The sequence below is a fragment of the Chiloscyllium plagiosum genome, unplaced genomic scaffold (assembly GCF_037043375.1).
Source record: "Chiloscyllium plagiosum isolate Xiang-an unplaced genomic scaffold, Cpla_swu_hap1 HiC_scaffold_39, whole genome shotgun sequence".
Lineage (NCBI taxonomy): Eukaryota > Metazoa > Chordata > Chondrichthyes > Orectolobiformes > Hemiscylliidae > Chiloscyllium > Chiloscyllium plagiosum.
Genome location: NW_028270177.1, coordinates 4,660,766 through 4,686,848, shown reverse-complemented (window position 1 = coordinate 4,686,848; position 26,083 = coordinate 4,660,766). Strand labels below are relative to the sequence as shown.

Genomic DNA, 26,083 nt, shown 5'->3' with positions numbered 1-26,083 from the left:
GGGGGAATAACAGAAGTGATGTTTGCATTTTGAGGTATTTTATTTTCAACTGTTGGCATCTCAATGTTTTTCGTTGTTTGTGTTTTTCCATCCATTACATGGCATTGCATTTCTTACTGTTTCCTGAGAGAGAAATTGACACATTCTGGAGTGGTAACAACTGGTGAAGGCAAATGTCTAGAAATTAGAAGGGGAAAAATGCAACTTTTTAAAGAAATATATAATAACTATCTTACTAGATAATGAACTGAATTGGATTGGATGTGTAATGCAAGCAGCCTGAGTGAAGCCTAGTTTATTCTGACTAGATGTTAGAGCAGCAGAATTATGACCATAAGGCTACAGGAGTCCTCATGTCGGTAAAGTTGGAGATTTATTAGACTTGTCCAAAGCTGGTTTATGTTGTAAATTCTGAAGGAGCTTGAGGCAGCATTTTTCTTTTTTTTGCATTACTTATTGAAACTGTAAATCATAGAATACCATAAGCTGCAGTGCAGTGGGAGGCTTTGGTAAATTGTTCATTTTCCAGTCCTATTTTTCTTTGTTTTTTTTATCTCCTCGCATCTTTTTTATTTTTCAGAATGCCTACTATCCTTTTAAAATGACAACAGATTTCTGCTTCAATATTAATTTATCCTATGGTACTAATATTTCTAACAACCATCTGCATGAACAGTAAATGTTGTAATTTATTTTTGTTATTCTGGTGATGATTTGATATCTATCCCTTATAATTGATTGCCAGCCAGTGCAAATAGCTTTTGTGAATCCTTACAGAAACCTTTCAAAATTCTAGAACTTGTTAGATTCTCTCCATAATCATCTGTATTTCAGTGAATAAAACTTGTTTTTAATGCTTTTTTTTTTCATCATTAATCTATCTTTCCTGGATTGTTTTTCTGAATTTTCCCTGTACACTTTTCAATGGTCCTGATGTCCATTTGGTTCAATATATGAACTGGACTGTAGATTGAAAATCATGGTCAAAATTGCAAACTTTATTGGAAGGAGATCAGAGATTTGCAAAGTGAACAGTAAAAGTTCACACTTTTTTTTGAGCACGTTATCTATCCCTAATAAGGTCTGGGTAAGATATATCTGTCTCCCATTAGGAGACCCTGCCAAAATCCAACAAACTTAAACAGTTTCCAACTGCCTGATACTCCACCCGTGGCTGTGATAGAGATAAAAGCTTCAGCTTGGCTCCTAACTTAACCTTTACATATTCATTATCTTGTACAACGTCCACTAATGTCTCCTTTGTGTTTGGTATCTAGTTTTTACAATATCATTCTGTGATGTGCTTTGGATGGTTTTCTCAATTTTTGGAGCTGTTGAAATGCTGCACGTTTTGCAGTTGAATCTCCTCTACCCTCTCCTCCATCATTTATATTAAAAACTTTTCCTTTTAGCATGTGCTTTCGCCATTGTTTATTCCCAATGTTTATTTGTGGCAATGTATACTTGATTGACATTTCAATGGCCCTTTGCAGTTTCTCATTTACCATGCACCTTAATTAAATAATGTGGAGGTGCCAGTGTTGGACTGGGCTGCACAAAGCTTTTGAAAGCTCGTGCTTCCAATTAAACCTGTTGGATATAACCTGGTGTTGTGTGATTTTTAATCTTAATTAAATAGCAGCAAACTTCAATATCCTTTCATGTTTCCGCCTAAGTAATTTGTATAAACAGAAAGTGAGGTTGCAATATCAATGTGTATTATAATTCAAAATCTATCCATCCTGCCAACTTTGTTTTCTGAGTCGTAACTATTGCTTTCACTTAGCCATTGTTCTTTCTATGTGGTTAGGTTTCTTTGAATGTCGTGCCTTAACCTTAAGTCTCTCAAATCACCAATACCTTATCTAATGATGAAAATTGTAATTGGCATCCATCACATTCCCTTCTCTGAAAACTGAATAATTTGCTTAAGGCTACCTATCAACACTGCTTGATCAGTGTCTTTTATGTTTCTCAGTTTTTTCTGTCAACCCTATATTTATTAAATGCTTTTTCTGTCTCTATTTATCTATAGAACCCCCAGCCTTTGTACCTCCTTTTTCCCCTGAGCCAGAAGGTATTTAATTGCTACTTAATCAATCTAGAATATACATCATTCCCACACTTAGTCTAATGTTTTCTTCACCATCTTCTCCCTGAAGTTAATCTTCAGTCAGATCCCCTTGCATTCCACAGAATGTGGCTAATCTTCAATCCATCTGCTACTCTAATGACATTTTTAAAAAGTGTTAACTAGGTGCTAGAAATTAAAATGGCTGTTGATGCAGCTGGTGATGGTGGTGTAGTGGTGAGCATAGCTGCCTTCCAAAATGTTGAGCTGTATTCGACTCCCAGCCATCGCAAGATTCTAATTTGGGATGCTTTTGTGGCATAGTTGTAGTGTCGCTATCCCTGGACTGGAAGGTCCAGGTTCAAATCCCCACCTGCTCCAGAGGTGGGTAATAACATCTTTGAACAGTTAATGAGAAATGTCTGTTTAAAAGCAGTTGCAGCTGGTGCACACACAATGGGCTGAATGGCGTGATTTAGCTTTTATGGTTCTATTATGTTACTGGCCTAGGATTCTTCTGTTAATAAAGCTGGGGAAAAAAGCTAGTTTCAGTAATAGTGACTGTTGTGAAGATCCATCTGATTCACTAATGTTCTTTTTTTGGAAACAAAGTTTTCTGTCCTTAACCAGCTGGCCTGAAGTGAATTCTGACTCCCAGCAGTTGGTTAACTCTTAACTACCCACTAAATTTTCAAGCCATTCAGTTCAAGGGCAATTCGGACAGGGCAGCAAATGCTGGCCCTACTAGGCACGCATACGTCCCTTGAAATAATAAAGACTAAAAGGGTTTTCATAATTATTCCCAAAGTGCAATCCTACTTGCATTTATTATCTAGCACTGAATATTAATCCCCTATGTGAAGTGTGAAATATTTTCAATTGTTTCACCAAATATATAACATAATTTAGCTGAATGTAGGTTTGCCTGCTGAGCTGGAAGGTTCATTTTCAGACATTTTGTCACCATACTAGGTAACATCTTCAGTGAGCCTCTGGATGAAGCACTGCTGATGATTCCTGCTTTTCATTTCTATGTTTGGGTTTCTTTAGGTTGGGAATGTCATTTCCTGTACTGATGTCACATTAGAAGCATGGCATTCCAACTGTAACTCTATCAACAAACACATTGACTTGGACCCCATTTACCACTCCTGAGAAAATTGGGTTGGGTGGTGTCATTTCCTGTTCTTTTTCATCACCAACCCAATTTTCTCGGGGGTGGTAAGTGCGGTCCAAGTCAATGTGTTTATTGATAGAGTTCCAGTTGGAATGCCAAGCTTCTAGTGTGACATCAGCACAGAAAATGACATCACCAACCTAAAGATACCCAAACATATAAATAAAAAGCAGGAATCATCAGCAGAGCTTCATCCAGAGGCTCACTGAAGATGTTGCCTAGTATGGTGACAAAATGTCTGAAAATGAACCTTTCAGTTCAGTGAGCAAACCTACGTCCAGAACCTCAACCTGAGCTACAAATCTTCTCAAAACCTGCCAGCATAATTTACCATTACAGTTTTTAATGTAATTTTTTTTGGATAAGGAAATAAATATTTTTTCATTTTATCCACAACCAGAGGATACAAATTTTTAAAGTTGTAATGTTATGTTTATTACACATCTCTAACGGCAGTGAGAAGATGGTGATGGGTTATCTTAAACCACTGCAGGTTTTTTGGGGATTCTTCTCTTTTGATGGAGTTAGTTAGAATTTTGTTGCCTAAACAATGTTGTACACTTTCAGAATTGGACAAATACAAGCAAAAATGTGTGGACTATTTGACCAGTTATATTATCAAGCTCCGTAAATTTATGAAGAAATATCCTCGAACACCTCCAAATGAGACTGTAACTAGTGACTGTCTGGGTGAAGAAAAGATTTTACAAGATGGTAATCATGTTTATGGAAAGTGGAAGAATCTAAATACTAATGTAAGTACTTGAATTAATAATTATTTATCTTGTGATTTCTCTTGAAATTAATTGACCAAGTCTAAAACATAGAACCATACCACTGAACAGTCGTATAACCTATCAAATTGACCCTCCTATTCCATTCTTCCTTGTGTACTTGTCCAGCATCCCCTTAAATGCATCTATGGTATTAGCCTCAATTATACCTTGTGATAGTGATTTCCATGTTGTTGCAAATCTCAGGGTATGTTTACAAGAGTGATTTCAGGGATAAGAAACTTCAATTTATGAGGATGGATTAGGGAGAGATTGGTACTGTTTCTCCTTGAGAGAAGGTGGCTAAGAGGAGATCTGACAGATGTTTTCAAAATTGTGGGAACTGGATAGAGTAGATACGGAGAAACTGTTTCCAGTCATAAGAGAATCAAAAATGAGAAGGCGCATATTTAAAGTAATCTGCAAAAGAGGCAAGTTTGATGTGAGGAAAAAAAATGTTCATGCAACGAGTGGTCTCTGCCAAGAAATTGCATAACAGAGTCATTAACCTGGTGCCAGAAAGTAGCCCTCCTTGTCACCATCCTTGTAGGACATCTGGCTCTTGAAAAGAGCCAGGACCATGAGAGCTCTGAAGGATATAGGCATTATGACAGCTACCAGGGTACCTGTCTCCGATTTCTAAGATATACTGATGATTACAGATGACTTGCACTTTGATGAAATGGAATCCTTTTCTGTTATTGTAGTCTTCTGCGTTATATTAAAGTGCTGTCTATGTGAAGTCCCCATAGAATGAAGAAGTGGGTTTGACAGGCTTTTTGCATTTCTCCTATTCTTATTTCTTTATTCTTATGGTCTCATGTGTGGGCTACTTGGTGATTTGTGTGTCTATGCCTCTGAATCTCTTTGCTCAAGTGCCCTATTTATCACATTACTTTCCAGTGAGTGCACGGTCTTATTTTTCTGACCAAAATGCACCATCTTGCACTTAACTTCATAAAATTGTAATAAGTGCGAGTGGTAATAATTATGTTGCTGAGCTAGTAATGCAGAGAAGGCTGGGCAGCTGGTTTTTGATACAAAGTGACGCCAACAGTATGGGTTCAATTCCTGCAGCAGATGAGATTACCATGAAGGATTCTTCCCTCACCTGAGATGTGGTGTTCCTCAGCTTAAACCTCTACCAGCTGTCTCTTTCTAATGAATGTACTGGGAATATAGCGAATGTATACAAATTCCTCATGGCCAATTTAAGAATTTGAGTTTTTTTCAAGAAAGAAATCTGGAAATAAAAAGCTAGCATCTATTCACTTGTTCATGGGATGTGGCATCACTAGCTGAGCCAGCATTTATTGCCCATTCCTAATTGCTTGCAAGGCCCATTTCAGAAAGCACTTAAGAGCCCATCACCATTGCTGTGGGTCTGGAGTCACATGTAAGCCAGACCAGGTAAGGATGGCAGACTTCCTTTTCCTAAGGGACATTATTGACCCAGATGGGTCTTTACAATGATCGATATTTACATGGTTGCCATCAGGCTATCTTTTAATTCCAGATTTTTTTTTTATTGAATTCTAATTCAACCATGTGTCATGATGGGATTTGAGCCCATATACCCCGGACATTAATGTGGGGTTCTGCATTAATTATCCAGTGAAGTTGCAATGACCCTGAAACTTATGGGTTGTCTTAAAAACCCAGCTGGTTCACCAATGTGCTTTTGCAAAGGTAACTTGAGATTCATATTCAGTATTGGCGATCTGAGCTTCAGCAGCTGATGACTCTCTGAAAAAGCTGAGCAACCCAGTTTTAGCAAGCAGTTTTTGTTAAATGCCAACCATGCACTTTTTAAAATCTAACATTGATTAACATTGAGTGCCACATGCATTGGATCTACATGACATTAAGGATACATTTATTAAAACAACCCCCCCCACCATCACCACCACCACCACAGTTCTTTTTATTGAAAATTAGGTGGAATGGTAGGATTTAGAAATGTCAGCAAAAGGTCATAAATTTAAGCGATGTCTATAAGCTATATTATCAAAGTTAAAAAAGACACAACACCAGGTTATAGTCCAACAGGTTTATTTGGAAGCACTAGCTTTTGGAGCTGTGCTCGGGTTGTCAGGTGGTCATCAACCACCTGATGAAAGAGCAGCGCTCCGAAAGCTAGTGCTTCCAAATAAACCTGTTGGACTATAACCTGGTGTTGTGTCATTTTTAACTTTGTCCATCCCAGTCCAACACCAGCACCTCCAAAGCATATATCATCAAAGTGGCAGTAGGCAAAACTGTATAATTACTCTTGCTGAGGGCATTTTACTTTTCATCTTCAGTGAACAGAGAAGCAAAAGCAACACCTGATTCTGTCGATATCAATACTTTGCTGACTCATTGTTTCTGTGCTGTCCTGTTCTTTCTCTATCATTTCCACCTTCCTAAGCTCCATTCCATGGCCGATATCCTAATGCTGGAATTTGTACTTCTGTTGCAAAATAGTGAATATTAACCAAAATAGTTTGGGATATAACTCCTTCATGATTGACTTGAAAGCTTGCACTATTTTTCTGTCAGTAACCTGTTTATTTTGGCATGTGTAGATTGACTTGAAAGCTTGCACTATTTTTCTGTCAGTAACCTGTTTATTTTGGCATGTGTGGTAGAGGGATATTGATGAGTAAGTCTAATATTTCAGTGTTCAGGTATGAAATCATCAGAACACTTTTTTTACATTTTGGATTTTTCTTGCAGGAAATTGTTCGTGATGCTATACTCAGTAATCAGATTCCACGAGCTCAAGGCTATTTCACAGTACAACAGACATCTATGAAAGATCTGAACAAAGTCATGCAAGCTGGTTTAAATCTAACCTACAAATCTCTTTTAAAAAAAGACCTGCAGGAGGCTAGGGAACTTTTAAAAAATATGGTAAGTAATGGAAGTCTATAAATAATGATGACAACTGTTGCCTCAATTCAGTTGTATGATTGACAGTTTCAAATGGGGCTGAATTGGAGGATACAATGTTTTCAGAATAGCATTGATGCTTCTCTTTGATTTTAGGGTTTTGATGTGAAGAGACAACTGCATCGTATCTGTTGCTACACGGCTGATCGAGACCTTCGTGATTTCCTGGTAAGAAGTGTCTGGCATTATGAGTGGACAATGTTAAAACATACTTTTGCCACACAGCCAAAAGAGATTCCCCTTAGATTAGATTAGATTAGATTAGATTATATTACAGTGTGGAAACAGGCCCTTCGGCCCAACAAGTCCACACCGCCCCGCCGAAGCGCAACCCACCATACCCCTACATTTACCCCTCACCTAACACTACGGGCAGTAGCCTGGCCAATTCACCTGACCTGCACGTCTTTGGACTGTGGGAGGAAACCGGAGCACCCGGAGGAAACCCACGCAGACACAGGGAGAATGTGCAAACTCCACACAGTCAGTCGCCTGAGGCGGGAATTGAACCCGGGTCTCTAGCGCTGTGAGGCAGCAGTGCTAACCACTGTGCCACCGTGCCGCCCAAACCCTTAGTTTCAATAAAGTCAGAAGTGACACAGCACCAGGTAATAACAGATTTATTTGGAATCACAAACTTTCAGAGCGCTGCTCCTTCGTCAGGCAAATATTTTAGGTGATGTTTGTCAAGGCATCATTGTGCACCTTTGTGGGAGAATCTAAACGGCCAACCATGCAAGTTTTTCATTTCCCGTCCTTTCCTAAAGAAAGTTGATTTGTATACAGGGGCAGTTTGACAGATTTGGTATCCCTCCAGTACTTCAACTGATTTGACTTTTTATTTCAATAAAAGCAAAATACTGCAATGATAGATATCTGAAATGAAAGCAGATAGTGCTGGAGTGACTGAGCAGGTATGGCATCATCTGTGGAGAAAGAAATGGAGTTAAAGTTCCTCTTTGAAACTAATTTATTCCTGTTTTAACTCCCGAACAGTGAGACAGATGGTTCGTGTGGCGCATACATACACACCCACTTGGGATGGAACTCTGTTTGATCCATTTTTCAGTCACAAAAACAGGATAGAGTCAGGCTACCTTTCATCTCCCTTCCTGCCTGAATTAAATAGGTGATAATTGGATACATTGCAACATTTTATAATGTATATTAAACATCTGGAATGTAGTATAATAGAAACTTGTGTTTCTTCTCTTTCCTGTCTATCTTTGCACCCCACCTCCCCAAATATGCATTAAGCATTTCAAGCTGGATGTTTTTCTTGTAAATCACAAATCAAGGGAGATTTTAGGTTTTGCTAAAAAAAATTTCCATCCCAATCTAAAGCAGCAAACAGCTATCTAATTACGGGATTTAACACTTCTTACATGTAAAGTACTTCGTGCTGAGATGATTTGACTCCACATACTATAGTTTACAGAAGGAGAAATCAAATATATGTTTGCATGCCCCATAAAATCAGAGTGTCTGAGTTTTTTTTTCTTTCTTACAGTTCCTCTTTACATTTTACACCTCATTTCCTATCTATAGCAAGGGAGTTTTAACTTGGGAATTTTATACAGAATGTTTTGCCTTGTTTCAGAAGAGAGAGTAGACAAATTAGATTACACAGGCTCCAATTTTAGAGCAAAGGTCGGATATGTTTCCTTTGTATTACAATTTGATGTCTCTTGTTGTGTACTTATCCCCAGTTAAGTGAGAAACACTATCACTAAATGGTAATTGCATGGTATTCCTGAACTTAAATTAGAGCCAGGTTTTTCTGAGTCAGTCTTCATGTGTTTTGTTACTATTTTTGCTTCTAATGCTTTCCATTTTTGTATCCATCCAAATACCTGTCTGGTTGTTCTTGGCATGTGACCAACTAAATTAGCAATGGTTTATTGTTTTCTGACTGTGATTTTGTTGGGAACTCGGTGATTGCTAATCTAATGCCGTTATCTTCCTTGTTGTCCTTAATAAAACTTAAACTGCTCGTCTTATGAAGTTTGAAGATTTTTGATGTACAGTAAGAACATTACTTTCACTCTTCTCAGGTTAGATGTATAGTTTCATTACTGTCTACATTTTACAGGTAAAGGAGGAAAGGTATTTCAAAACAAGGGGAGAAAAAAGAAATAAGCTGTTTTAGCATGGTTTGTTGTGGAGTAAATAGTAGTCAGGGCATTGCAGAAAACAGAGCAGATAGGACCTTGGTTTAACATTTCTTCTGTAAATTGTGAATTCTGACAATCCCTGTGCACCACTGAACGGGCGGGGGGAAGGCGATTGATGACCAACTTCAATTTTGTGGTGGAGTATAAACGCACTTTATCTAATCTAGATCTATGCTTGCTTGCTTGCTTGATTGATCTCCAGAATCAGAGAGAGAGCATATTATACCTATATATTGCCACTTTTATTTTGAAGTAAAAAAGGTAAAATGCTTCCCTGTTTTTCTTTGTTTTTCCTGAACTGCTTGTGCTGTTAACAACAATACGCACCTGTAGAAACCTGTTAGTTGCTGCGATCTCTGAATAAAATTACTCTCCTCAATCTAAATGGTGCACTAGCCTGTTTCAGCTAAAGAGAATTAACAACGATATTGAAATAGTGGGGAATTTGAACAATGCTATTCAGTCCGATTTGCAGGCTCTACTTTTCAAAGATGTGTTTCATTGATCTTGGTATTTCTGACAATGCAAGGAAGCATTCTCTGATGTGCTTTGAGAACATGTCTTTGAAAATTCAGAATGAAAGATGCAATTCTAAATCACTCCTGGATCTTAGTTCCTGGGCTTCTATTATTGTTGCAAAAAACTAAATCATGTGCTACAAGTAATAATGACCTGTGTGTGACTTCTGCTCTAATTACTGTTGTCCCTTTTACCCAATGTGTTTATATATCAAAAATGGTTTAAAATATATCCAAACATGGATACAGAACTGGCTCCAAGGTAGAAGACAGGGTGGTGGTGAAGGGTTGTTTTTCAGATTGGAGACCTGTGACCTGGCGTGCCACTACTGTGTCCATAACTTTTCGTCATTTATATAAATGGTTTGGATGTGAGCTTAAGATGTTCTAGTTAGTAATTTTGAAAATGATGCTAAAATTGGAATTGTAGTGACGAAGGTTACCTCTGATTACAACGGGATCTAGATTAGACGGGCCAATGGGTTGAGGAGTGGCAGATGGAGTTTAATTTAGATAAATGCAAAGTGCTGCATTTTGGGAAAGCACATCTTAGCAGGACTTATACACTTAATGGTGAGGTCCTCGGGAGTGTTGCTGAACAAAGGTTCATAGCTCCTTGAAAGTGGAGTCGCAGGTAAATAGGATAGTGAAGAAGGCATTTAGTATGCTTTCGTTTATTGGTCAGGGTATTGAGTACAGAAGTTTGGAGGTCACGTTGCGGCTGTACAGGACTTTGGTTAGGCTACTGTTGGAATATTGCATGCAGTTCTCGTCTCCTTTCTATCAGAAGGATGTTGTGAAACTTGAAAGGGTTCAGAAAAGATTTACAAGGATGCTGCCAGGGTTGGAGCATTTGAACTATAGGGAGAGGCTGAATAGGGTGGGGCTGTTTTCCCTGGAGCGTCTGAGCAGAGCGGTGACTTTATAGAGGTTTATAAAATTATGGGGCATGGATAGGATAAATAGGCAAGGTCTCTTCCCTGGGGTGGGGAATCCAGAGCTAGAGGGCATAGGTTTAGGGTGAGAGGGGAAAGGAATAAGAGACCACTTTTTCACGCGGAAGGTGGTGCGTTTGTGGAATGGGCTGCCAGAAGAAGTCGTGGAGGTTGGTACAATTGCAACTTTTAACAGGCATCCAGATGGGTATATGAAATAGGAAGGGTTTAGAGAGATATGGACCGGGTGCTGGCAGGAGGGACTAGGTTGGGTTGGGATATCTGGTCGGCATGGACGAGTTGGACCGAATGGTCTGTTTCCGTGCTGTACATCTCTATCACTCTATTTGCGTGGGTAGTGTAATCTGATATCTTGTAGTGTTTGCATCTTTCAAGTTTGTTCCAAGAATCTTCCTTGTTCAGTAATGTACTGGGTGTTTATTGAAATCTGTTTGCAGTGCTCACCAGTTTATAGAATTAGTTTACAGCTGTGAGGGAAGCCACGACTGATGTTTTGGAAGTGCTCCAGTGAGATCAGAGGATAAGCTACAGTTTAAACTGATCCATGTGGTTTCATCGAGAAATGTGTAGATAATCAAAAATAACTACTTTAAAAAAGATGTTTTCATCGTGTTTGCCTAACAGAATGCTTTCTGGAGAAGACCTTATCCCTCTATCACCCCTCCACCATTCTTGCCTTTTAGGTGAATTGGGGTTGAGGGTGAAGTTATCATTTCTTGGCTTCTATTTTGTGCTTCACGTTTAGCTGAAAAAACTGTTTCCCATTGATAACTTGTATAACACCCCTGTTTTGGACCTCAAACTGACTGTGGATAGGAGTAACCAGGAGGCTATCTAGAAAAGGGTAACTTACACTACTTCTGTTAGATATGATTAGGAGATTCCGGTGTTGGACTGGGGTGTACAAAGTTAAAAATCACACAACACCAGGTTATAGTCCAACAGGTTTAATTGGAAGCACACTAGCTTTCGGAGCGACGCTCCTTCATCATCACTATCACCTGATGAAGGAGCGTTGCTCCGAAAGCTAGTGTGTTTCTAATTAAACCTGTTGGACAATAACCTGGTGTTGTGATTTTTAACTCTGTTAGATGTAGCATGGAGTCTAACTGCAGCAATTGTGGTGTCATATCGAACTAGGTATGAGCAGCTCTCAAATTCTGTTGAAGGCACCAGGCACTTTTAAAATATATTTGACATGAATTTAAATGTGTACAGAGTCCCTGTAGGCAGGATCTAAGTACTTAAGGATCAATTATTCTATTCCCCAGTCAGTAACACAGATTAGTGGGATTCATGCATGCAAGGGCAATTTGTCATTCATTACTCTTGATTGGTCCTATTAGATGTTTGTAATGTGCTAAATTGCATAGCATAGTCTAAATCAGGAGTTACGCTAAGTTAACCTCAATCCGTGACTAATATCAGGAGCAGTTATTCATGGAATGAGTGAGCCCAACTAGGAGTGGCTTTTCTGGATAGGGTAAGATAAGACACAGCTGAAATGATACAAATTCTGGAATCATCCAAGGATCACTTAACTAATGTTATGGAGTGAACCATGGAAAATTGATGCATGGAAAGAACATTAACGGTCTCCATGAGCTGTAATTATTTTATGCCTGTTCCTGATGAATTCCTTACATTTTTTTAAGGTGGAAAATCTCCAGGACTGTTTATCTGAGGAAGAGAAGGAGTGGGTTAAGTTTGTTCACTTTGTAGAGAACCTATATTCCTCTACGCAAATCGTGGAATGTCCTTTACAGAACAGGTAAATTCATTTTTATATGATGCACAGTGGCTACCTGTGAATTATGAGCGAACATCTGGCTGAAACTTCCTTGTATTGTCAAAGGTGACAGCAGAAATTCGATGGGTGAAATCCAAAACTGAATTATTGTCTTATACTCCTTCATACATAATGTTAATACATGTTCAGCTTTAATCTCTTTCTGGGTGTGTGCAGTGAAGCAGAGGTGAAAAGTTTATTATTATGTTTGATACCTTGTCAAAGTTGCTGTGCTAGAAGGCAGAAACTGATTCTTTACATTGAATTTTGATGTGCTGCTCCATAACATTTAATAACTGAGCAGTTTTCTAATGCAGGGTAAAATCTAGAAATTTGCTTACATCTCTTCAACATTGAATTGTGAAATCGCATTGCAGTTTTCAATTTCTTCCTGTAAACTTTTTATAATTGGCTTTTTGTAATTTAAGAGAATTTTCAACTCCATCTTAGTTGTGCTTAAACAAGACCTCTACTGCCTCAACTTGAACATAACCTTCATGCTCCTCAATTGCTGCATAGTACATAGTACTTGATATTTTATAATTTATTTTTCCAGAATATGTTTTTCTCTTGCATTATTACAAATTGTGTCTCTCAGCTCTGTTGGTAGCATTGTTGCCTATGTTAGAAGGTTGTATGTCATGTCCCGTTTCAGATTTGTAAACCAAAGCCTGGATTGATGCTTCAGTTTGACTGAGGGGGACCTACACGATCAGAGGATTTTGAATAAGGCTTTAAAACTGTCCATATCTGCCCTATTGATGGTTGTACAAGGATCATGTGGCATTACTTTGAAAAGCAACAAAATTTTTCCCAGTATTCAGGCCAATATTTATCATTTCTATCAACATCACTTAAACAAATTACCCAGTCATTATCACAAAACTGGTGGGAGTTTATTACAACCAAATTGGTGGTGGCTTTTGCTGCATTACAGTAACTATACTTCAGGCAGTAAAATACTTTGGAATGTCCTCAGTTCATTAAATGTGCTGGATAATTGTATGTTTTAATTTGCAGAAAAATATTATTTGTTAAAAATATGCAGAAAACCCACTTATTAGTCAATTGGGTGCTCACTATCAAGATTGGTTCCTCCAGACAAGAGGAAAATACTAGGGGTTGCAATCAGATAACATTGAATAGCAAGAGTAATTTTTTATACCCTGTCTTGGGTATTGTAGTGTACACATTCTTTCTGTTGTATAATTCATTTTTGAGAATTGTTCCAGAATGTGTTGATAGTTATTTTAATAATCAACCTGTTTAGGCACTTCATGACACACATCCCGAGATTAGGTAGGACCTGCAGCCACTGTGCCACAAGAGCACTTAGGATATCCTAAAGAGATATTTATAAGTATTTTCTAATCTGTCCTGTCCAGTGATGCTATTATACATTACTGGAGCAGATGTGATTTGAAACTGGGCCTCCTAGTCAAACACTATCAATGCTCCACACAAGCCCTTGAAGGATATATTTCTATGCAGTTCCTCCCTTGCACACTGATAACATTGCTCCTTGCTGAAGTCTCATTCAGCAGCATCAGCTGTCTTTGTAGCCTACCACAAATGATCATTCATGTAAAAGCCTTGGGTTGTTACCCATGCAACTGAACCCAATGATGTCTTTTCCTGACATTTATGCACGTGACTTCCCACAAGATTGATAAGATAATGATCAGAAATTGAATGTTTGCCTTTTGTTTCACCCTCTGCAACCCAGAAATGATTAGGTTATTTGTCACATTTGTACTATAGAAGTCCTGAAGTGACTTAATCTAATATTTAGATGGTGTAGATTGTATTGGGCTGCAGAGTTTATTTTGTTATGCAAGGTGTGTGAGACAATCAGCCTTGGCATCTTTTGAAAACATTAACATTAAAGATCTGGAATATGTTTTCTCCTTATCCTTTTTTAAATATGGAAGTTTGACAACAATCCACTAACCATTACATTTAGTTGTAAACACTGTTGGTACGTTTATAGTCTATTACTATTATTTAGGAACTTGGCTTTGAAAATGGAGGAAGAGCAGGTTTTAGTTTTTAGTTGTGTGAAGGAATGAGGTTATTGGCAAAAGTCAGAAGTCATTTTGAGCAGAGAACTAAAGGAAGCATGTGACTTAATTTAAATAACTTGAGTAGCTAATTAGGAAGCAAATTGTTGAATGTCTACAAAGTCAAGCTTTATGAGACAGATGGTCACGGGTCACTAATAAATTGAGTACAGAAGATCAGTCATCCCCTCAGAACGGCAGTTTGCTAGTTTCGACAAGTCCTCAGCCAGAGAGTTTGGTTTGTATTGTTCTTCAGACCGAGTATGTGAGATTTGTAGAAGTTTCCAGACTCAGTTGTTCGAAACGTCCAGACTTTCGCATTAGCAATGTAGCTTCAGGTCATCAGAGCTTAAAAGAAGCGTTGAGGTGCTTCTGCAATCCATGGAGGAGTCAAAGAAAGGTCATTTTGAGTTAGAAATTAAAACGTTGGGACTTCCTTGAGATCGAGTGACTGTAAGGGATATTGTAGCGAAAAGGGTTGAGTATTTTTACTGATTATATGCGGATCTTTATTTATATATACTGTATATGTAGTTATATTTTCCTTTGTGTGCATATGTTTGGTGACTGCGCATTCCTCCTGTAATTAAAGTGCAAAAATCAAATTTATTAATCAAGCCAGGTTTCACTCCGATCTGACTTGTGTAGTATTGTCATTAGCTGGGGTCAATATCCATTCTGGAGTACTCCTATTATCACCTCAGAAGCTTTCTACACAATTTTAAATGACAAACTGTTTTGAGATTGAGTGTTTTAATTGTGCTTTTACTGATGGCCAAATGCCCTTCTCCAGGTCACTTCTGAGCCAAGTTATTGTGGCTAGCAAACTGCAGTGTTTTTAGTCATTTTATTCAGGAAAGGAATGAATGGAGATATCAAGTTAACTGATTTTATTAGTGAACTTTCTAAACTTCCCTTGTTGGTGTAACTTTGTCAGGATGTAATAGCATTGCTATGACCTCTCATGCTCAGCAAAGTGAGGACAGGGGACCTTGTCCCCACTTCCTTTATTTCTATGACATTCTGGTAATTTACAAAATATGTCAGCTGTTTTGAAATGCTTAACAATCTAATTGGATTTTTTTTTCTAGTAGGAGACTTGTATTGTGTATAGAGCATGTAGCTATTGGAAAGAATTAGAATTACCTTAATAAGCTCATTGCATATGAGTATTGAAACACTTAAGTTTCCATTAATAAAATTAATGTCTGAAAAAAGTGATAACTATCATTGAACTATCATTATAAATTACTTTATAATTTTTTACAAAGGGGAGCCTATTTATAGAGCGAGTGTAAAGTTCTAATAATGATAAAGTAGAAAGAGAGATTTTCTAGATTCTATGAAATTGCTCTATCAGGTTACTTGAAGTATTTCTGCATGTGATACATAGGAGTAGTGTTTTATCTCAATTAGTTTTCCAAATACTGCCCCCATCCTCACCCCCACACGTGCACGTCTGTCATAATCATACAGCATGGAAACGGGTCCTTTGGTCCAACCAGTCTATGCCTACCATAAACCCAAACTAAACTAGTCCCAGCTGTCAGCAATTGGCCCATATCCCTCCAAACATTTCTTAATTATCTATTTATCCAAATGTCTTTTAAATGTTGTAACAGTACTCACATCTGCTATCTCTATAATTCATTCCACACATTAACCACTCTGTGCAAAACAAAAAGTTGCCCCTTGTGTCTTTTTTAAAGTCTTTTCTCCTCGCACCGTAAAAATATGCTCCTAGTCTTGAAATCTTCACCCGAGAGGAAAGACACCTTATCTATGCCCCTCATTATTTTCTGAACCTTAAAACAGCATTTTAAAAGGCACATAGATGAGTACATGCATAGGAAGGACTTAAAGGGATACGGGCCAAATGCTGACAAATGCTTCTAGATTAATTTAGCACGTCTGGTTGGCATGGATGAGTTGGATCGAAAGGTTTGTTTCTGTGCTGTATATCTCTGTCACTCTGTAAGGTCACCCCTTGACCACCTCCACTCCAGTGAAAAAGGTCCCAGCCTTTTTTATAATTCAATCCTTCAGGGACCAATTACTTAGAAGATTTCAGTTTGTGGAACTTATAACCGATAAAAGATTAGCAATCTGAAGGTTATTGCAATAAAGAAAGTTGAGGGTTTGTGGGAAAGTTCATGGCAGACTTTTAAAGGACTCATTAGATTGTCTCCACAGTCCAAGGTAATGAAACTGCCTGGACTTAGTGAGTAGAACATTAAAGAGTTGAGATGGGGTATAATTTATGTGGTATGAGTTTGTATGATACAGATTCAGTTGACATTTTCTTTTGTGTATTTTAGGCCTTGCTAACTGCCTCCTTTTGTATAATACATTTTTGTTGTTGAATAAATCTGCAGTCTAATGATAATTTGACTCAGTGACTGACCACCATATTAACCAACTAAACAAAAAAAAATCAAACCAGATTTTATTCTGGAATCTGACTCCGTACTTCCATCAGCTGGGATAATTGTGTCAATGTCTATTATTGATATGTTAAAAAATCTTACACCTGTAAGTGCTACTCATCTTGATTCTTGGATACCGGCCCTGCTCTAATTACATCCTCCTTCCTGGTACTGAGAGTCCTCTGCTAAGTTTAAATAGACAAGTTACATTGCCAATAGGAATTTATAAGGACAGATGTATCATTTCATAAATTGTGAACCGAGTTCAATTATTGTCCCACCCTCCCTGCTTCAACTGAAGATTGGTTTTGGCCTTGACTCTGAGTGGAGTGTCACAGAAGTCGGCTTTCAGCTCATTGTGCTTGTTCCAGTATTTCAGAAGAACTGCTCTATTAATAGAAACTCATTCTGTATTTACAGATTGGATTTTCATTTCTGCAAGTTCATTGGCTTCTGTAGGTTGTTTTACGTTGCCTGTGTATGTCTGTCACTTCAGGCTATTCAGGTAGTGCTGACTTATTTATTTTTAATAATTAAAAGTGGCTTTATAATTTCCTGCACTAGACTTCATGAAACTCTGTGTTCCTGATGATACTGTTACGAGCTGAGGTAAACAAGGGTTATGGAGATAAGGCAGGAACAGAATACTGATTGAGGATGATCGGCCATGATCATAATGAATGGTGGTGCAGGCTCGAAGGGCAGAATGGCCTACTCCTGCACCTATTGTCTATTGTCTAAACCCCTCTGCTAATTTATACCCTACACACTGAGAAACTCATCTCGTGTCGTAATCTGTTAAATTTCGAGAGGAAATGAACTATCCCAGAGGTCACTATTTAAAGTAATTATTAACAATTTTATTCTTTAAGTCCAACAGAAAATATTAAAATCAATAACTATTTACAACTCCTTTCTCTTAAACCTACCTTTTATCTCCCCACTCTACAATACTTGTCAAGTCTTAAAAACCCTGATTTATGGTTTACAAAAAGAAATTCGAATTTTAAAACCAGCCAGTTGTCAAATCTTCTCTTTGTATCTTCCTCCGTAGATTTTCCTCTGTCATGTTTTCTTCAGTATTTCCCTTCACAGGCCTTTCATATGAGGAGGTACCTTTTTAGAGAGCTATTCATCTCGCAGTCTATACTTGTTGGTTTTCTTGGCAGTTCTCCCCCAACTGTTCAAAAGGGCCTGTTTTATACCCCAAAACATCAATCATTTCATTAGTTTGATGTTGTCAAAATACTAAATTCAAATTTGATTGGATCTTGGTATCTGAGGGCATAATTTTAAACTGGCAGAACTTGAATTTGTTTTTTGTATCATGGCAACTCATCTGCACTATTGGTTTCATGGTCAAATGTTACATTTTAAATTCTTTTAGCACACTTTGTGCCGGACAGAAATTTGAGCTCCCTTAAAGGTACAGTACAAACCTACACCTTCACAACAATATTCTATTTGCCAGGCTGGCATTTCATTCCCTTGTTTCTGAGAGCCATAAAGTCTCTCACCTTCAAATTAGTGCATTTGCTTTCACTGCTTTGTTTTGTGGTCTTGCAAGTTTTCCTTCTTGGTCAGTTGTGACTTTTATGTAATTGGATGGATTCACACTTGGCATCATTTATGTAGTTTTGTTGTTTTAAAGTTCAGTTCTTTTAGTAGAGGTGCATGAGAAATGTTCAAAGTTTGTGAGAAGATTTGTAGCTCGGGTGCTCGTTGTTGTGGTTCTGTTTGCCGAGCTGGGAATTTGTGTTGCAGACGTTTCGTCCCCTGTCTAGGTGACATCCTCAGTGCTTGGGAGCCTCCTGTGAAGCGCTTCTGTGATCTTTCCTCCGGCATTTGTAGTGGTTTGAATCTGCTGCTTTCGGTTGTCAGTTCCAGCTGTCTGTTGCAGTGGTCGGTATATTGGGTCCAGGTCGATGTGCTTATTGATTGATTGAATCGGAGGATGAGTGCCATGCCTCTAGGAATTCCCTGGCTGATCTGTTTGGCTTGTCCTATAATAGTAGTGTTGTCCCAGTCGAACTCATGTTGCTTGTCTTCTGTGTATGTGGCTACTAAGGATAGCTGGTCGTGTCGTTTCGTGGCTAGGTGGTGTTCATGGATGCGGATCGTTAGCTGTCTTCCTGTTTGTCCTATGTAGTGTTTTGTGCAGTCCTTGCGTGGGATTTTGTACACTACATTGGTTTTGCTCATGCTGGGTATCGGGTCCTTCGTTCTGGTGAGTTGTTGTCTGAGAGTGACTGTTGGTTTGTGTGCTGTTATGAGTCCTAGTGGTCGCAGTAGTCTGGCTGTCAGTTCGGAAATGCTCTTGATGTATGGTAGTGTGGCTAGTCCTTTGGGTTGTGGTATGTCCTCGTTCCATTGTCTTTCCCTTAGGCATCTGTAAATGAAATTGCGCGGGTATCCGTTTTTGGCTAAATGTTTTCAGGAAGCAACGGCATAATGACAATGCTGCTGGACTAATGATGACAAGAGCCAGGAAATGATCTGGGAACCTGAGTTCAAATCCCATCATAGCTGATTAATGATCTTGATGAACAATTGCCTTAAATTCCCATCTGGTTCATCAACATGCTTAGGGCTCTCTTATGGTGCGGTAGTAGTGTCCCTCCCACTGGACTGGGAGATATGGGTTCAAGGCCCACCTACGCCAGAAGTGTGTAGTGGCATCTCTTAAAGGGTTGTTTAGAAAAATAAGTTAATAAAAAATTTAGTTTTTATTTAAACTTTATAAGCTCCACTTTGTTTCACCGATAATGCAGTAAATGTGAAGTATATAGTGAAGAATAGTGAAGCAATTCTCTCTAGGGAAGTAACCCAAATTAACTCCTTTCAGCCAAACTATGGAAGTGTTACAATTGGTGTACTCCTGAATTTGACTGAGTTACTATTTACTAACCTCAATGGCTATGTCTACATCCGTTGGATGAACTGGGCAGAGATGCCTAAAATGTTTAGATAAACCAACTGACATATGGTCAAAATTGACAGTAATTTTAAAAAATGGGATATTGCACAGCATCAAAACTTACACTAATTAGAGTCACAGAGATGTACAGCACGGAAACAGACCCTTCAGTCCCTGCCAACCAGATATCCCCACCTGCCAGCGCACGGCCCATATCCCTCCAAACCCTCCTTATTCATATACCCATCGAGGTGCCTTTAAAATGTTGCAATTGTACTAGCCTCCACCATTTCCTCTGGCAGCCCATTCCACACATGCACCAACCTCTGCGTGAAAAAGTTGCCTCTTGGGTCTCTTTTATATCTTTCCCTTCTCACCCTAAATCTATGCCCTTTAGTTCTGGACTCCCCCACCCCAGGGAAAAGACCTTATCTATTTACCCTATCCATGCCCCTCATGATTTTATAAACCTCTATAAGGTCACCCCTCCACCTCCGCTCCAGGGAAAACAGCCCCAGCCTGTTCAACCTCTCCCTAGAGCTCAAATCCTCTGACCCTGGCAACTTTCTTGTAAATCTTTTCTGAACCCTTTCAAGTTTCATAACATCTTTCCAATAGGAAGGAGACCAGATTTGCACGCAATATTACCAAAAGTGACCTAACCAATGTCCTGTACAGCTGCAACATGACCTCCCAACTCCTGTGCTCAATGCACTGACCAATAAAGGAAAGCATACCAAACGCCGCCTTCGCTATGCTATTTACCTGTGACTCAACTTTCAAGGAGCTATGAACCTGCACTCCAAGGTCTCTTTGTTCAGCAACACTCCCAAGGAAGTTACCAATAAGTGTATCAGTCCTGCTAAGATTTGCTTTCCCAAAATGCAGCACCTTGCATTTATCTAAATTAAATTCCATCTGCCACTTCTCAGCCCATTGGCTCATCTGATCAAGATCCTGTTGTACTCTGAGGTAACCTTCGCTGTCCACTACACCTCCAAATTTGGTGTCATCTGCAAACTTACTAACTATACCTCTTATGCTCACATCCAAATCATTTATGTAAATGACAAAAAGTAGTGGACCCAGCAATGATCCTTATGGCACTCCACTGGTCACAGGCCTCCAATCTGAAAAACAACCTTCTATCACCACCCTCTGTCTTCTACCTTTCAGCCAGTTCTGTATCCAAATGGCTTGTTTCCCCTCTATTCCATGAGATCTGACCTTGCTAACCAGAATCCCAAGAGGGAACCTAGTCGAATGCTTTACTGAAGTCCATGTAGATCATGTCTACTGCACTGCCCTCATCAATCCTCTTTGTAACTTCTTCAAAAAATTCAAATCAAGTTTGTGAGACATGATTTTCTACACACAAAGCCAGGAGATGAGAAAGTTAGCATTATTGGGAATCCTATAAGAAATATTGCAGCACTGGTCATGTAAAGAATACTAACATTATGTACATAAGAAATCAAAATGCTGGTCTCTTAGAATTTTGGAGCAGGAAAGGAACTGAGGTATTTGGCTTTTGGAATTTTTTTGCTATCTTTCTAGCTTTAGCAATGACTAAGTAAATATCTTTTCAGCAACATATCTATGATCAATTATGAGCAGGAATTTCGTGAAAAATATTGATTTTTGTGGGCCTTTCCAGTGTTTTGCAGGCTGAAAATATTGATCCCAGTTTTGCAGCTGTCCTGGAACCTATTATAAACTCTGATGTTGGGAATACTGAACATGGAGAAAGAGATTCAAACTGTTGTGTAGTCATTTTGGATTGGGCCAAATGGTGGGATAAGGTGGCAAAAGAGCAAATAAAGTTATGTAGAGAATTGGATATGGGTAAGTATGGAATATATTTAGTACGTACATCAGTGGATATAGAGGGACCTCAATTATCTGGCATTCAGTTAACCGAATTTCGGATTATCTGTACGGGATCGCAAGGTCCCGATGTGTGGCTAGCTGTTTTCTGGCATTGATTATCTGACATTCGATTAACCCAACAAAATACTCCCATTCATGTCCTTCAGATAATCAAGGTTCCTCTGTATATGACAACATCTTGTTTGTTTGGTGCAATTTCAAAAAGCAGCCTTTGGATTAGTTTTGTAATGAGGTTTAGTTTCTTGTGTGGTGAGATTTGAGCAGTTCTAACTTTACCTTTGTTTCTTTTAATCCCATATTCCCTACTTCATTGTTAAGGTTTCAAAATTGTGCCTCAATAAAATCCCTTGTAAGGATGAAGAACTTAACTGTTTTGGAGAAATTGCAATAATTTCAATTTTCTAATACTGAATATCAGCCTTGTGTCTCTCTTCTGGACTGTCTCTCTATCCAAGGCCTAATTGTCACATAACATCATACGTTTTCATTTGGTTGCTTAGAATTTACGATGTATTTATCCTGTTCTGGGTGCCGTTATTTTTCTGTCATTTTTAAAACTACTGTTTGTTACTTCCTTTATTAATTGCTGATCCTGTTACACAGATCTCCCCGCAGCAATTCAATTTTGTAGTCCTGAGGTATTGTGGACCAGCCTCACATCCAGGCATTGTTGGGCTAAAGTTCGTGACTGGATTGAAATGTTCCAAAGTAGTGAGAATTCTGCAAATTGGCCACCTCTGTCCCCTGATATTGTGAATCAGAGCACACATTGCAGTAACTACATGAGAAATGAGATATTGGACATATTGGCAAGGTAAATAACTCCTGGGTTCATGAATATAAGTGCCAACATAGCATTAAAAGCCTAGTTTTTTTTTGAATACCCCCAGTTGAAGTAAAATCGGTAATGTAGTGAACGAACTGCAAAGGCCTTTAATATTAGGAATTTAGAGACTGAGCCTTTCTTTCTACCATAATTCTGTTATGCCAATGGCTATTGTTAATTGTAGAATAAATCACTGCTGTTGTCAATCTTTTCAATTGTTGCTGGTATGTTGTTTAATTGACCTCACAACAGTCCATGGGCCCACGTTTTTAAAAAAAAGTTCAAGTTTACTTTTTTAAAGAAAATTTAGTTATTATTCTCAAATTTTGAGGATTGAGTTGCCAAAATGTACAGACTTTTTTTTGTTATCTGTGGACGAGAAGTAGCGTGATTTGTGAATTTATTACTGCAACCTCTTGTCAGTTTGATTTTGTTTTTATATTTGTCTCGACAGAAAAGGAGTATTCATCCCTTCAGAGCTAGCCAACTTTCGACAGTTCCTGGTCAGACTAAGCTGCGCAGGGGGAGTGATGCAGAAATCTCACCCAGTTCCTGTTTACCAGTCTCCTGATGGGCTTGACTTCTACAGCTGTTTCATCCTCTTCTGCCTTGAGCATGAGCTACGCTATCTTTTGTATGTTTATCTGGATTATTACGGGTGAGTAGATTTCTAGAGATTGGTTTGGGGTATAATTTATTCCAGCAGTGGTGGTGATGCGGCCAAGAGTGGTCACGGCAGTGTAGCATGGACCCGAGGCATTGGGGTGGAGGAGTCCGGATCCAGGTCATGGCTGAGCTAAGGTGGGAGCTGTTCCAAACACCACCAAACTTCATTGAGATAAGACTATAAGATGAACTTCACTGGTTTATCTTTCTGGCTTTATATTCTGTGTTTTGGTTTATTTTCTGTGTTTTAAGCTGGTGTCAGAGTGGCGACACTAAACAACACTTTTCACAGTATTTGTAATAATTACACGTGACAGTAAATCAAATCAAAACTTGAATTTTATTCCTTTTAAATGAGGACTAAAATTCGAGAGGAATAGTCTGATGAAGGATTGATTCTTGGCTTTCTCTATTCCATGCCTCAAAATTACAAATTTGTCAAAAATGTTGAATGATAGTGGGGTTCAGCCACTGCTATTTAGAAAGAATTAAAGAATCTAATTTGTTAAGAATGAAATAGTCAGAAAGTGCTGGAAACATATTCAGTATCTATGCAATATCTGTAGGGAGAGGGATAGTGTTCAAGATTTCGATCCATGCTCGCATTCGTTTCTGATGACGATGGATCTTTGACCTGAAACGTTAGCTGTGTTTTTCTCTCAACGTGTATGTGCCGTCCTGCATGGACCAAGTTTGAATCTTAGGCCGTGCTTGTTGATCTCTGCTTGAGGTTTATATCTGTGTTAGAAATGCAGGACCCTATAAAAGGGTAAACCAGAAGTTATTTTTATCAACCTGGTTAAACATAACATGACATAGGGCTTAACCCCAGGCCTCCTGGCTCAGTGGTAGGGATATTACCACTGAGCCACAAGTTCCCCTGACAGGTCACCATAATAGCTCCAGAACTGATTGAGAGCAGGTAATGCTCATTGGACTTCATTTTTAGAGCAGTTTCTTGGAACCGTCTTGTGGTGCAGTGATAATGTCTCTACCCCTGGACCAGGAGGCCTGCATTCAAGTCCCACCTGCTCCAGAGCTGTGCCATAATATATCTGTGCAAGTTGATTAAAAATACTTTATAGTCATTTCTAATGTTTAGGCATTAATCCGAGACTCTGTGCTGCCTTGAGTGCATGAAAGATCCCATTGCGTTATTGTAAAGGGGAGCATAGAAGTTCTTGAGTGTCTGGCTGACATTGGTTCAGAGAATGTCTGCTAAAATACATTAGTTAAATGTCACATTAGCTGTTGTCTGCTGCATTTCAATAGTCGCTACATCACATTGGCTGTAAAGCAGTTGGACAAGTCCTTCTGTCATGAAAGTGCAAGTGTTTCTTTCATTCTTGCAATCCTGGAAAGGATGCATACTTAGCAATAGATACTTCAAAGTAAGTCACAATGTAAGACATTTGGAAATGGTTTGGAACACTTGGAAAAAGGTTATTATGGTATAAAGCAATTAATTTCTTCATAATTGTGTTTGGAAATTAGATGAGGATAGGCTAAGCTGAACTGTGATGCTCTACATAGTTAAATAGCTAGCTGCTGGCCATGTTTGGGCTCAAGAAGTGTGACCACTTAGATGAGATAACAAAGGGAAATGGAATCATGCTGCAACAAAACCAACCATCATCTGAAGAGGAAAGGAATATAGTTGGAGATTAAGAAATTGGTTATTGTTTAAAAATGCAGTTCTTCCATGAAGGTGTCTCTTTAAACAGTGAACATGTCTATGTGGCTAGGTGAGCGGATCCAGCAATTAACAATTTATTAACTAGATAATCAGACTAAATTATTTCCACTTATCATTGACAATCAATGTTTATGTAAAAGATATAAATGTTCTTTACTGCTTTACTCAGAGTGTGATTTGAAGAAGCGCGAAAGAATACAGACTAAAAATTCAACAATGTGTTTTATAAGCCTGCCTTTACTGCAGCTCACACTTAGGTCCTGGCCATGTTTTACAGAATGTAACCAAAAACAATCTTTTCCATAAACTTGAGATTGATTCTCTCCCCTGCTAATATACCAATAGTGCATCCTTTTAATCTTCTGCCAGCTCCAGTATGAATTATTTGGACTCTGAGGTCACAACTTCCAGGGTTAAGTTCTATGGGGTATCCATCCAGGAGCAGCTCTTTCCAGTTGCTGGAAGAGGCCATGGTAATAGCTATTGTTAAAGATAAAATGCGTCAGAGGAAATAAGTTTAAATATTGAAGTTCTGTAATGCCAAGCTTGTAATTTACAACTGCAGATTTTGGAAGGAAAGGAAGATCATTTTGTAAAGATCTCTTGCACAACCAACTGCAAAATGTAAACAAACTTCTTCAGGATCTACTAGGATTAGTGATCAGGAACACTGACTGGATATCAGGTAGAACAGTAAAGTTCTCCTGTTTCTGTCCCATAGTGGCCAGCTGTGAATAACCCAAATTGTTTAAAAAAAAAACCCTGCTGAAGTTGATTGCTTTCTCCTTGATAGGCCCAATTACTTGTCAGCCTGGTATGATCCAGTTCACAAGTGTCTGCACACTGCAAAGCAAGGTTTGATTTGTCTTTGTTTTCTTCAGGGTAGATCCAAAGCTGCCAGGAATCCCTAACTCAGTTTCTGTGGGAATCTAGTGCAGTGTTTGCTTCAAATTAAGTTTTTTTTTCCTGCGGTGTAGCATTGCTGTAAGCACATTTAACCACCACCTTTGCCTGTGTTACAAAAAAAACTGTGATAACAAATCAAAATATTTCATTGGCTGTGCAGAGTATTGTTAAATTTGGAGGCTTTGCACCTCTTCTTTTATAAATGCAAGATTTTCTTTTAATTCGGATTCTGGAAGAACTTTATTCACAAGCTGGTTGCCAGCAATTACAAATGCAAAATTCATCATCTTTATCCCTAGGTTAA

The 26,083-nt window shown here is 38.6% G+C and overlaps 1 protein-coding gene across 2 annotated transcripts in view; it reads left to right on the top strand.

The window, feature by feature from the left end:
- spg11 (SPG11 vesicle trafficking associated, spatacsin) overlaps positions 1–26,083 on the top strand; it is a 143,916-nt gene that overhangs the window by 27,647 nt on the left and 90,186 nt on the right. For both annotated transcript variants that reach the window (XM_043677119.2, XM_043677120.2), the window contains exons 10-16: positions 3,816–4,003; positions 6,740–6,916; positions 7,052–7,123; positions 12,259–12,374; positions 21,453–21,640; positions 22,289–22,499; positions 22,966–23,169. In XM_043677119.2, the coding sequence (XP_043533054.2) occupies positions 3,816–4,003; positions 6,740–6,916; positions 7,052–7,123; positions 12,259–12,374; positions 21,453–21,640; positions 22,289–22,499; positions 22,966–23,169 (1,156 nt within the window). The remainder of the gene's footprint in view (positions 1–3,815; positions 4,004–6,739; positions 6,917–7,051; positions 7,124–12,258; positions 12,375–21,452; positions 21,641–22,288; positions 22,500–22,965; positions 23,170–26,083) is intronic.